The sequence below is a fragment of the Xenopus tropicalis genome, chromosome 1, assembly GCF_000004195.4.
Source record: "Xenopus tropicalis strain Nigerian chromosome 1, UCB_Xtro_10.0, whole genome shotgun sequence".
Lineage (NCBI taxonomy): Eukaryota > Metazoa > Chordata > Amphibia > Anura > Pipidae > Xenopus > Xenopus tropicalis.
This window is the reverse complement of record NC_030677.2, coordinates 169,661,611-169,675,032: the sequence shown is the minus strand read 5'-3', so window position 1 is coordinate 169,675,032 and position 13,422 is coordinate 169,661,611. Positions and strand designations below refer to the sequence as shown.

At 37.7% G+C, this 13,422-nt stretch overlaps 1 protein-coding gene across 4 annotated transcripts in view; it reads left to right on the top strand.

Annotated features, from left to right (window-relative positions):
* sncaip (synuclein alpha interacting protein) overlaps positions 1-13,422 on the top strand; it is a 121,164-nt gene that overhangs the window by 70,972 nt on the left and 36,770 nt on the right. For all 4 annotated transcript variants that reach the window (XM_012959362.3, XM_031897761.1, XM_012959369.3 and 1 more), the window contains one exon: positions 6,061-6,133. In XM_012959362.3, the coding sequence (XP_012814816.1) occupies positions 6,061-6,133 (73 nt within the window). The remainder of the gene's footprint in view (positions 1-6,060; positions 6,134-13,422) is intronic.

The following is a 13,422-nucleotide window of genomic DNA, read 5'->3' as shown; positions in this document are numbered from 1 at the left end:
AATCAGCCCCATGTGGCATAAGCCTTAGAATCAAATGCTTCTGCATGCTCTAATGGTTTACTATACCTACTAAATGTGCATTTGTATCTATGTCCATATTTTTATTGAACTACTTACTATATATATATATATATCTATCTTTGGAAATGTATGCAATGTCATAACAGTACAGACAGGGGGAACAAACAGATTGAGTGCTATAAATATAGATAGATATTTTCTATATAGGCACCCGAATAAGTAGCTATATAAAAATGATTTTTTTAGCCCGCTGCCAGACACATTCTACAATATCTGGCAGTGTAGCTGAATAATGGGGGGCTAATCTATCCAATTGGCACATGTAGCCACTTTGTATTGCAAATGCAGGAGAATGGACAGGTGAGTGGGCCTAAGGGGGTGTGACTAGGGTAGGGACCGTTGGGTAGAGGTCAAACAAAACTTTAAAAATATAGATTTCAACAATAAAGTCAGTGTTTTTATATTTAGTATCCCAAGCATCTTAATTGTTCCTGTTTACAAGAAAAAATATAATAATTTTCCATCATATACCTGATTTGATCCATGTCAATTGTCTTGAATTTCCTTTGTTTAAAGTGATATGAGATATCCCAAAGCAGTGGGCAGAGCTCATTTTGGTTGAGTGCAGCTAACTGATCATATGCAGGAGTTTAAGTTCTGGGAATATGGTCACTAGTTACATAGTTAAAACACACAATGTGAAAACACATTGGTTAGTAGCTATGATATAATGTGATCATTTGCTTCTGGCAGACGTGTTAGTAATAGGAGCAGCTCTCCCAGCAAACTCCCGACGCTCCCTAATTGAACCTGAAAAATATGCCTTACGGTCTTGATCAGAATTTCATGGCCTGTTTGTTATTTTTTTCTGCTGCCTTTGGAATGATGAAGATTGAATGTGCAGGTCATCGGGAAGCCATGCACAGTCAAAATAGTTTTAGGTAAAAAAAGAATCAGTAATAGGAAAAACATAGACTAACAATCCAAAAAAAGAAGTCAAAGTACTGCAGGATACCTTAAAAAAGGTGTGCTTTATTCGTTTATGTCATTGTGGAGGGTATTTGCCTGCTGTTTCTGGTCCAACACTGTAAGGACGGGCCTCTAGGGGACCAAAAACTGTGCTGGGGATAGCCAGTCTGAGGATTGTGGGTGGAGAATGGGTGGGAGATGGAAATAAAGGTGAAAAAGAATAAACTGGGTAAATTGTTTTCTGTGGAGTGTTAATTTTCTGAACTTTTCTTTTTTACTTGAATTTGTTACACCAGGTCTGGGTTAGTGTAAATGGCAGTGTTCAAAACAGCATTTAAGCAAATGTCTTTATAAATACCAAATCAAATAATGATTGATTTCCAGGATTGGGATAAAATCACACATAAAGAGAAATACACAGCTTTATAAATATGCCATTTATTTTACAGCACTTTTTAGACATCTTTATAAATAGGCCCCATAGAGTTATGGGGCAAGTAAAAGGGCTACATTGCTTTCTGTCATGCATTTGGTACCTTCAGGCTTATGCATTAGCCTTGTGACCCAAGAACATAGAATGTAAAATATATGTGTGAAGCCTTTAGTTTCCTCTTTAACCAACAGCTTGTGAAATGAACTGCTTGTACAGATTGTTGCTTAACACACAAACTGTGATCTTTATTCCAACTACTCCAGTATTCCAGTATTATTTTTGTGTGTTCTCTGTGCAACTAATTTGCTACAGCTGTTCCACATTTACATTTCATTTTAATCAGAAATGTTCCTATAAGGTGGCCTCCCTGGATTGTCCCATTCTGTATTTCATTCACAACACACTTTCCTATAGTTTAGCAACATTTCCATGGAAAGCTAATGAAGTAGGGGACAAGGGGCCTCCTCAAGAGTGCTTGATTCAAAAGTTATTAGTACTTTATTCCTGATCAATTGGCTTTTTAATATGTGTTTTTAAGTTGTGTTTCGGTATGGTGCTATGGTGAAAAAACCCTATATCTTGCAGAACCTTAAGTTTCAAGCATTCCAGATAACTAAGTCCATCACTGTATTTAAACCACCCCCATTAGTAATATACTATAATAGTTAGGAACAGATTACCTCTATGAACTTAGAGCTGTGAAACATGCATTCTCTAGCCTAATAGAATCCATCCATATCTTTAAAAGGAGAAGGAAAGTCATTCCTAAAGGTGGGGGGAGTGAGTTTTATGAATTCTTATGGGAGGGGGGAGCAGAAGAGAGCTGCGCAAACTCTGGTCCCTGGAATGAAGGATTTTTCTAAAGAGAGGAATCAGATACCCTAAGAACATGTTTACAAAAAAGGAGACAAGAAATCCTGTGTTTCTTTTGATAGAGGACTCAGTGCAGTGTTTCTGTGAGTGCTTATGGCTGTAATTACATAGACCTTTCTGATAAAGCTTACTTAGTTTTTACCTTTCCTTCTCCTTTAAAGCAGACAATTCTGTCTCATTTTCTGGAAAAGTCAAGAATCACAGACCTAAAAAATTGTTTTCGTTTTGGGAGGATCAGTGGTGTTGGTACATATTTGGGCATGGTCCCATTTGTCCCACATCTGGACCGTAATGTTGGAGATATGTATTAGTCATGGGGATATGGTTCTAAACATGTCTAGAACAGCAAATCACACATGCCAACTGTGTCAACTGGCTTTCAGGCTGGGCTTTCAGAGATATCCATGGTTGATAAGTATTCTCCACTAATGTCAGCATGACTAGCCTTTATGCTGAGCCTGGTACCTTCCTGTACCGCAGTCAATTGACAAATATTCAACAATATAATACAATGCACAGTTAAATGGTTATTGCTCCATGATTACAGGGGCACTAGCAAAGCCTAACTACATGTATCCAGTAAGAGCTGGGGTTGTAAAAGAGAAAAATACATTTAGAGACAAGGTTTACAGGTTTATTTCTTGATATGATACATTTAGGGACAAGTCACTGGAAAGGGGGGGGGGGTTCACCTTTAAGCAACTTTTAGTATGTTATAGAATGACCTATCCTAAGCAACATTTCAATTGGTCTTCATTATTTGTTAGAGTTATTTTAAATTGGGGTCACTCACCCGGCAGCCAGAAACTATTGCTCTGTGAGGCTACAGTTTTATTGTTATTGTTACTTTTTATAACTTTCTTTTCTATTCAGGCCCTCTCCTATTCATATACCAGTCTATCCAAACCACTCTCTGGTTGCTAAGGTAACTTGGACCCTAGCAACCAAATAACTGCTGAAACTCCAAACTGGAGAGCTGCTGAACTGAAAATGAAATAACAAAAAAAAACTACAAATAATAAAAAATGAAGACTAATTGCAAATTGTCTCAGTATATTACTTTCTACGTCATTCAAAAAGTTAACGTAAAGGTGAACAACCCCTTTAAATCATGCAGCTATAGTCTTATTTTTAACATCCGAAGGCTGGATAGCACACAATAATAAGAATAATAATAGGATGAAGAACATAAAAATGTTACCCTGCGCTAGAACAAGAAACCAAAGTATAAATAGTAAATCTTTATTGTGGTTAATGCTGTGGTTCTTTCACTCAGCTCTGCTGCCTTATTTCCTATTGCAAAAGCAGCTCGGCTTAATTTCTGCGCATTTCTGACATTGTTTCCCTTTTATTTTCCATATTATTTTTCTGCCTTGTTTGAAATGACGTATGAAAGGAAAGCTTTTTGGTGCCTGATTAAGAAATGCAGAGGTCACAAAGGAATTTGAAACTGAATCCATAATAAGCCCTTCATGTTTATATATGCTGATGAGTTGTGAAAAAATGTGGCTGTGAAATGCGTGATTGCAACACTATTACTTTTGTTTTTGTGCCTCAAATCATTTCTTTGCATTTTAGAGCTGAAGGAATCATCTGTTTAATAGTTTTCATAGTTACACATCTCAGGTTGGGCCTACAATCTTCTGCTGAGAGCCTGGCAAATGTTCTCCTAGAGGCTGTCAGATCCACTCTGCTTGTGCTGCAGTTAATCCCCAAACACCATTCAGCCCACAGCTATAGTCATAATGGACATAAACAGGGGTATCCATGGATTTCAGGACTGGTACTTATTTATTTTACCTATAATTAATAATGCCTTGTTTTTTAACTTTTCATTATTGTCTAGTATTTGTTCAGGGGCCCCTTTAGCTCACAAAAAGCATAGAGATGTAAAATCATTATTGTATGTATAGCAATACATGCACGCCTGATGCACTTATTGATGCAGGCCACTGTGGGAACCCTGGAGCAACTGGTACCTTTGAGTGTGGCGGTAGCTCCAGGGTTTCTCTGCATCAATAGGCACACAAGCAAAGGTAGTAAGAAAACAGAATATTGAGTGCAACTATAGAGAAAGAGTTGTTCAAGGAGTACCATTAATGAATGCCAGTTTGTCCCACAACTGCGGCAAACTTTCTGCACTGAACCCTGTAGTGAATCGGTCACCTGCTTCTACACTGCTTCCCATTGGTGATACATTATAACTTGGTCAGGTCTAATAATGTAAGTCTTTCAGGTAATCGCATGGCTTGAGTGTTTGTGGGGTAGGAGTCAGTTTATCAGCCGGTGTATGGGGTTGCAGTACGTACTGCCCAATTGATATCTGGCGGAATATACTGCTGGCCGCAGACTTTATAAGCACAGTGTTGGTGGCCAAATTAAGTAAAGATCAGCTCTTGGCAAAATAAACCAATCTTACCATATATGGTCAACTATACAATTTCCTTCACTGGACTATATGTTTTATGCGTTTACATCCCTTTTTCCAGCAGATGTACATGAATTCCTAATTAATTAAAGGGACTGTTCACCTTTGAGTTAACTTTTATATGATGTATAAAGTAGGGATTCACCGAACCCACTTTTTTTGGGTTCGGCCGAACCCCCGAACCCACTCCGATGGATTCGGCCCGAATACCAAACTGAATCCGAATCCTATGTGAAATAGGATCGGGAAGGGTTAAAAATCGCCGCACGTGGCAAATTTTTTCCCCCCTAACATGTAACCCCTCCAAATGCTAGTTTATGCTAATTAGGGTTCAGATTTGGTTCGGCCAAGACTGTGGATTAGGTCGAAACCTAACCCTGCCAAAAAAGTCCGAATCCTGGCCGAATGCCAAACCGTATCCTGGATTTGGTGCATCCCTAGTAGAAAGTAATATTCTGAGACAATTTGCAATTGGTCTTCATTTTTTATTATTTGTAGTTTGTTTATTTATTTCATTTTCAGTTCAGGGGCTCTCCAGTTTTGAGTTTCAGTAGTAGTAGTAGCAACCAGGGTTTTGGATGAGAGACCGTTTTATGAATAGGAGAGGGCCTGAATAGAAAAGAAAGTTGCAAAAAGTAACAATAACAATAAAACTGTTGCCTCACAGAGCAATACGTTTTTTGGCTGCCGGGGTCAGTGACCCCATTTAAAAGCTGCAAAGAGTTGCAAGAAGAAGGCAAATAATGAAAAAAAATTAGCCTATGATTAAGTACCCCTTTTAGTATGAAACGCATAAGGCTTTTGTCAAATTATGTGTATGGATATAATAAACTAAAATGTCTCAGCCCTCCCTTTTAGAATGTAAGCTCTTGCGAGCAGGGCCCTCCCCCTATTGTCTCTGATCCTCATCCAGTGTAACTGCAAACCATTTTTGTGAATTGTTTATATGTACATGTTAACTGTTCTGCTTTTGTACCCCTCTATTCTGTAAAGCGATGCGTAAATTGATGGCGCTATATAAATAATAATAATAATACAATGTTTTTACTTTAATATTGAGCTACTTTGCAAACTTATTTTTGGGATTACCAGAGTGCCTGCCTGATGTTTTCCTAAATAATTGAAAAACTATAACAAATAAATAATAAGGACCAACTGAAAAGTTGCTTATAATAGGTAATTCTAAAACGTACTAAAAGCTATCTTAAAAGTGAACCACCCCTTTAAGGCCTAATTCTAATGTCTTCTATGTATCAAAGCATTATTTAGCCATAGGTGACACAGCAATGCGAATTGCCAGTTGTATGGTATAATGAATATGTTTTCTTTTTTCCAGTATTCTATAACATCCCTGAAAACAATTCCAGAGCTGTGCAGAAGATGTGATCCCCAGAACGATGACAGATCAGGTATGAGTGGTTCCATGTGTGTATATTCTAGCATTCCACCTTGATTTGAGAGCATTTTCTGCTTTGTCCCTGAGGGCAGCAGTTAAGGCAACAGTTTGTCAGAAATGAGTATTTTATCGAATTCTAGGTCAGTTGTTTAAAATAATGACAAAGATTTATACATGAGAGCAAATAAACACAAGGATTCATCTTATCTGTCGCCTCCAGCCATATGCTGTAATATATTGAATTAATGCTATTAGTTCAAAAGACATGTTTCTTTTTTATTTTATTTTCCTCCTCCGATGAGATAAAAACAGGCAACATGTTATCTGAAATTATTATTGTCAGCAAATGTAAAAATGATAGCCTGGTGTGGGGTCCACATTCAGTTTAAAGGAGCATAGGACAATAAAAAGCTGATTTTATACTCCATATACAGTAGCTTATTAAGTATGTCTTCCTCAACTTTATACCTGTGTTTTAAATAATGAAACAGCTTTATCATGCCGGGATACTTTTCTTTTTAATCCACTATTTCAGGTTCTTTGTGGCTTTGGCACACTATGCAGGCTCTGGTGATATAAGGCAGAAACAGCTTGGGGGCACCAAAATGACTGCTTCTAATCAATCCATACCTTGCATGGCCATGGGAGACATGTAGGTGCTCCCTGTCCTTCCCCCTAGAATTCCTCTAACTTGTCATTCTGACATGCTAGTTATAGGGACAGCAGACACAACACTGCTAAACACAGGCATGTAGGTGCCCACAACCTTCCCCTACCCATCCCCCAACTTGCTTGGCATTCTGACACACAAGTTAGGCAGCAGTAGTGGACACAGGCCACAATGGTGTCCGCCGTGCTCTTGCGTCCCTTTGCGTGCTCTTGTATACCTTTCCCAGGGCTACATAAATGACACCCCCCATAGTCACATTGCTAATTTGGGTTGAATAATAGAACAATAATAGAATCTGCCTTTACAGCATCACCCAGCAGGGCATTCCACAATCCCACTGCCCTCACTGTGAAAAATTAGTTGAGTTGTTTTAAGGGAAAGTTCAGTTTCTCAAGTCTAAAGCGGTGGCCTCTTGTTCTTTTACATTTTTTTATATGTGAAAACCCCCCACTATCTGATTATATGGCCCTTTAATGTACTTGTAATGAGTATTATAGTTTATTTCTTCCATTCTCTTTACCTGTTTAGATACACATCTCTACATCTCCTGCTCATTTATATCCTTGTTAAGGAACAGATCCCACAACTGCACTGCATACTCAAAATAAGGCTTTAGGGACATGATTAAGGTTCACCAATAAACTAACCTTTATCAGATACACAGAAAATATTGATGGTGTAAGAACTTCATGTTTTTTTTATACAAAGAATGGCTTACATACAGTAAAAGGCTTAGCCTGAATGTTGGCATTTTAGTAAAATCCAACATGAGAGAATGGTGACCACAGATGCCAAGGTGCATGGCTTATATGAACATTTCTGGATCTTGCTTTGAATCTCTACATACAGTCCATTCAGTTCTTGATCAGGCAGTGACCAAAAACAGGACTATTTGCTGATTAGAATAACAAATTAACGGTATCTAGCAGAATTAAGTCTAAAACAACTGGACTTTTCTGAGTTCTGAAAACATTTCACCGCTCATCTGAGTGGCTTTTAAAGTTTTATAGGGGAGATGGAATTAACATATGACATATCATTTGTAAAGACAGAAAGATATTTAATTGACTTATGTTCATCTCTTTTTACTGTGGCATCAGTTTGACTCCTTATCAGTTAAGTAAATACAGTAATCTTTCATTTTTCTTATTATTCTTCAGTCTCCTGGTGCTCCGATTAGTATGAAAGAAGTTCTTCTTTTTGATAAAAAAAAAATTAAATGTGAAAGCATTTTAAAAGAAGACCATAAAAAGTCAAATGAAAACTCTACTTTCCAAACATTGTACTGCCGAGAGATGTTTACATTTGTAATAAAAATGTACTGGATATCTGTACTACAAACAAACAGCCCATTATCTTTCCAAAATATTTGGACTGAGCTAGATATTAATTCTTCCTATCCCAATCTGTCAACTGCATCACTAAATAAACAGTTCCATCAGTCATAGCCACCATAGGACCGTCCTGTAGAAGAGCTCTTCCCTGTATACACAGAAATTGTGTGACATCTTCTTTTGGTAAATGTTGATGGTCACTGCAAAGAACTGAGTGTGTATCATGTGCCAGTACATTTTGTGTTTTTCCTTTATTTGAGAGCAGTTAGCAGCTTCTAGCACAGGACGTTCTGAATGTTCTATCTAGTTTTTCCTGACTGTGGTTAGTCCTGCAGCATACAGTTGGTGTTCCAACCATGGAGGGGTTCAGGTGGCATATTGTTCAAGAAAGGACTGGAAAAAGCCCAGTATATAATTAACCCATGAAACTAGTGCAATAAGGTCAGCTCAAGATGTGTTGCTTCTGAAGTTGCTAGCTAGAACAGCTAACAGAACAATCCTATAAATGTAAATGGTACTATTTGCCCTTCCCGTTTGCCAGTTGAGCAACACCCTAATTATAACTGAATAAAGGCACAGGCAGGTGCTTAGTTTGGCTTAGTTTGTTTTTGGAAATTTACATCAAATATATCTGCATGCTGTGGAAACAAATGTCAATGTATTCAGGGGGATCAAGAAGACTTACCCTAAGCAGTATTGTAGAGAACAACCCTAAGCAATATAGTAGAGACCAACCCTACGCAGTATTGTAGAGACCAACCCCAAGCAATATTGTAGAGACCAACCCTAAGCAATATTGTAGAGACCAATCCTAATCAATATTGTAGAGACCAACCCTTAGCAATATTGTAGAGACCAACCCTAAGCAATATTGTAGAGACCAATCCTAATCAATATTGTAGAGACCAACCCTAAGCAATATTGTAGAGACCAACCCTAAGCAATATTGTAGAGACCAACCCTAAGCAGTATTGTAGAGACCAACCCTAAGCAATATTGTAGAGACCAATCCTAATCAATATTGTAGAGACCAACCCTAAGCAGTATTGTAGAGACCAACCCTAAGCAATATTGTAAAGACCAACCCTAAGCAGTATTGTAGAGACCAACCCTAAGCAATATTGTAGAGACCAATCCTAATCAATATTGTAGAGACCAACCCTAAGCAGTATTGTAGAGACCAACCCTAAGCAGTATTGCAGAGACCAACCCTAAGCAGTATTGTAGAGAACAACCCTAAGCAATATTGTAGAGACCAACCCTAAGCAGTATTGCAGAGACCAACCCTAAGCAGTATTGTAGAGAACAACCCTAAGCAATATTGTAGAGACCAACCGTAAATAGTATTGTAGAGACCAACCCTAAGCAGTATTGTAGAGACCAACCGTAAATAGTATTGTAGAGACTGTCAAACTTTGATCGTCTGAATTCTGCAGTCTGATACTTGTAAAGATGAGTAGTGAAGCTGATACATTCAGCCTTGGCATCTGTTTACTTTGAGACCTTAATTGGGTCAATAGGCATTTGTATAGGAAACAGAGATTTATTTTTATTATTTATTAAGATTTAGTGAATTAGTAAAATCATTTAGTCCTAGTATCAGCTTATTGCTTTAACACCCGGCCCTGTCACCACCAGGTTCTTACTATAAACCCTCATCCAGCCCCTATCCTTCCTATCAGTAAAAGTATGTTAGTCTTTTGCATTTAATTTATTTCTGCAGCCATATTCTTTGCACCTGTGGGGCTCCCTTTTTCCCTTTGGTCTGGTAACATTAATGACCATTTCAAACCTTGTACTAATATCCAAGGCCTGTGTTGTGTATATAAAGAAAAATTGGTCTCACACAAATTGTTTCCAATAGAGCTTGGCAAGATGTGGCTTAGTGGAACAGGCCCTAAAGTTTAAAAGTGTTTTTTACTAGCACAGAGCTAGAGTGGCCATCTTCCCTTTGCTGTATATATATGCTTTGGGTATCATTTGGAGGGGGTGAATTTGATGGACTTTGTAATTGTGTAAGTTATAGGGCCTGGGTATTGCTCAGCATGGTAGAATTTTAAGCACAGAATACAGAAACGGTTTCAGTGTAGTAACTGGTTTAAAAAATCACCCACATTCCATGACTAAACCCCTTATATGCACTTCTAATTTGATTTAAGTTGGTCATTCACGCCAGACTCAATTGTCAAACACCTTCTATAGTTTCTCTAGTCTGTAGTGCCTTTCTTTGCCATTTAATAGAAAATCTAGAGTTAAGTGTACACTGTAGAGCAGTTTTCCATGTCTTTAACCTCTCAAAGAGTTGGGAATTTTTCTTCTTGAAAAAAGGCCAAATATTGCTAAAAACTGTTTTAAGCATGTAGGGCAATGTAATCTCTCAAAAATGACTGAAGCTGTTCTCTATGTGTAACTCAGTACACATTTAGGGGCACATTCATTAAAGTATTACAGGTCAGTTTACAAAAAATTCGTATTTTTTCTAAAGTTTACAACTTTTGTGTATTTTCTGCGATATTTTTGTTAATTTGCGCAACTCTTCCATACTTTGCGACAATTTGTGCGACAAAATCGTATTTGTCACAACGGGTACGAAAGTCTTGGATTCATTCAAGCTTCGGTATCATGACTTTCCTTTAGCCAGGTTGGAGCTGCAGAGTGCCTATGAGAGGCTTCCAAAATCATGCACTGAAGGTTCAAAGTCAGAAAGTTTTTCCCGCCGTTTACGATCGTTTGGATTCAAACATTTCGTAACTTTTTGATTGTACCACGATATTTTGTACAAGCACAATGCGACTTCGTAATTCGCAAATCGTACTTGTAATTCGTACTTTAATGAATCTGGCCCATATTATTTTGTCTGCACTATATACAGGTATGGGACCTATTATTCTGAATGACGAGGGCCTGGGGTTTTCTGGATAAGGGATTATTCTGTAATTTGGATCTCCATATCTTATGTACATAAAACATTATATAAATCCAATAGGACTATTTTAGCTAGGGTCAAGTATGAGTTACTGTTTTATTATTACAGAGAAAAAGGAAATCATTTGTTAAAACTTGATTTGTTTGATTAAAGTGTCTTTAGGCGATGAGCCAGAGCTTTGTAGATAATGGGCTTCCGGATAACGGATCATATACCTGTATCACTTGAGTGACTAATTTAACACTTTTCCAGTTTTCACTCTTTTTTTGAATAAAGGATTTAATTGGCATAGGGAGAAGTTGGGCATAACCGAATAGATACTACTGAGAACTCGCGGTGCCAAGTTGCCTATACTGTAAAATGTAACAATATATAACTGAGAATGTAAAAATCATATATATTCACATAACCATGAATTTTATTCAGTCCCCCCTTTTTTTATATGGCATTGACAAAATTTGATGAGGTCATTTATTGCCTTGGCATCATTTCCCAATACTCAAAGCCTACTTCCAGTCATGAGTATTATTAAAAAAAAGTGTGCAAACCTCCACCCTTCTGTATTATTTTTGCAAATATATTTAGCTTTGGCCAAAAAACTACAAATTATCTGGCAAGTGTAAAACCACTGGGGATATTTGTTATTAAAACTAATGGTTTGGAGGCACTACACATTCAGTAGCATTCATATTTAAGGTTTATTAGGGCATTATATAATATATTTATCCAAACCACTGTGCTACGTAATAAATACTTGATAAAATAGTAGTTATGTATGGGGTCTTATGTTTAGAATTTTTTTTATTTATAAGCCAGACTCATTTTATTGATAAATAGGTAATTAACTGGACCTATGGATTCTAAAAATAGTAAAAGCAGCACAGAGCCATAAGGCTCATAAACGTGCATGGATATGCCCTTGAAAGGTTTAGCTGCAGGGTCCATTTAAGCCCTTATACTACCATATCGTTCATCACAGATAAAAATCAAGATACAGTATCTCTAGAAGCCTTCATGTACCAGAGGTGAGACTAGATAAAATGGATGAAATAAGGTTTGGGAAACACATTGAGTTACTGTCCTCATTAGAATGAAGACATCTTAACCCATTTTCAGTAGGTCCAATTTCTTTCTTCTAAACAAACAAAATATTAAATAAACAGTAGCACATATACATGAGAGCACTGAGGTTCATTTTCAGGTTAGAAGCCAGAACAGCGGAGCCATGTCTGTGAAACTGACAAGAAGCTGAAAGTGCAGCCGAGTCTTCCTGCTTGCCAGACCCTTGTGCAGAAAGAAGTGTTTTCATAAGGCTTAGACAGAATTCATTTCCATGCACTGCCTTTAATGGTTCCTGTCAGAGCAGAGCAGCTGGGGAGCATATGGTATCCATTTCCCTGTATCACTTGGAAAAAATTTCACATGTAAATAAAACCAACATAAAAGTGTAGCCCTTCAACCTAGAATCTTATACGAGGCATAAATAAATCTTCACAATGCTCTCTTTGTATTGGACAAGTGACTTACTGCCGTTTCCTTTGTCCTGAGATAACGTGAGCAGTAGGTCCAAACGTTTGCACTTTAGATTTTCCAGCAAAGGGAACATCCAGCGAAACCGTACTGGGACTACAGATCTCTGAATTGTCACCTGCATTGTGTGGTGCATGTGGCACTTTGTGTTTAGGATTAACCTTTATAAAAATATACTCTGTCTATGGATAATATATTGCCTGGGAATATTATCCACAGGGAGTGCAGGTTAGTGAAAGCACATGCCACCATGCCTGTTTGCTTTGGAAGGGAAGAAGTACTGCTGGCTTGTGCTTTATGAATTAAATCTTGGGTTGGCAGGTATTGCAGTATTGCACATAGTTTGTTTAATACTAATACAAGTTTTTCATTTGGTCCTCATCTGTATTCCTGGGATTGGTTAGGCTCTAGTGACCACGACCAACTGCCAAGATTCCTGTATAACTAAAATGTCTTGGTCAAGAACAGTTCAAGGACCAGAGATAATTCCTGTTACCTGTGTTTATTACAGGATTCTGCGTGTACAACTGCTAACATTACTTTTGGTTAAATCATATGCCTATCCTTTAGATCAGCCTTTTTAAGGGGTCCTCCCTAATATCTAAACCTGTTTGTCCCATTTTAATTTGAGTAACTAACACTAACTGCTGTCCTTGCATGACAGAGGCAATGAAATATTAGAAAGTTAAATTACCCCCCCCCCCACCCTTGGATGGTTTAATGCATTGGAAAGGGTAGTCAGGCTTGAATTTAGTTAAGGTAAATGAAAGGTTGAATATTTGATACTGGCCTGGTTAATTTTGGCAAAGGGAAAGTTAGGACCATGTTTTTAGATATCTGTA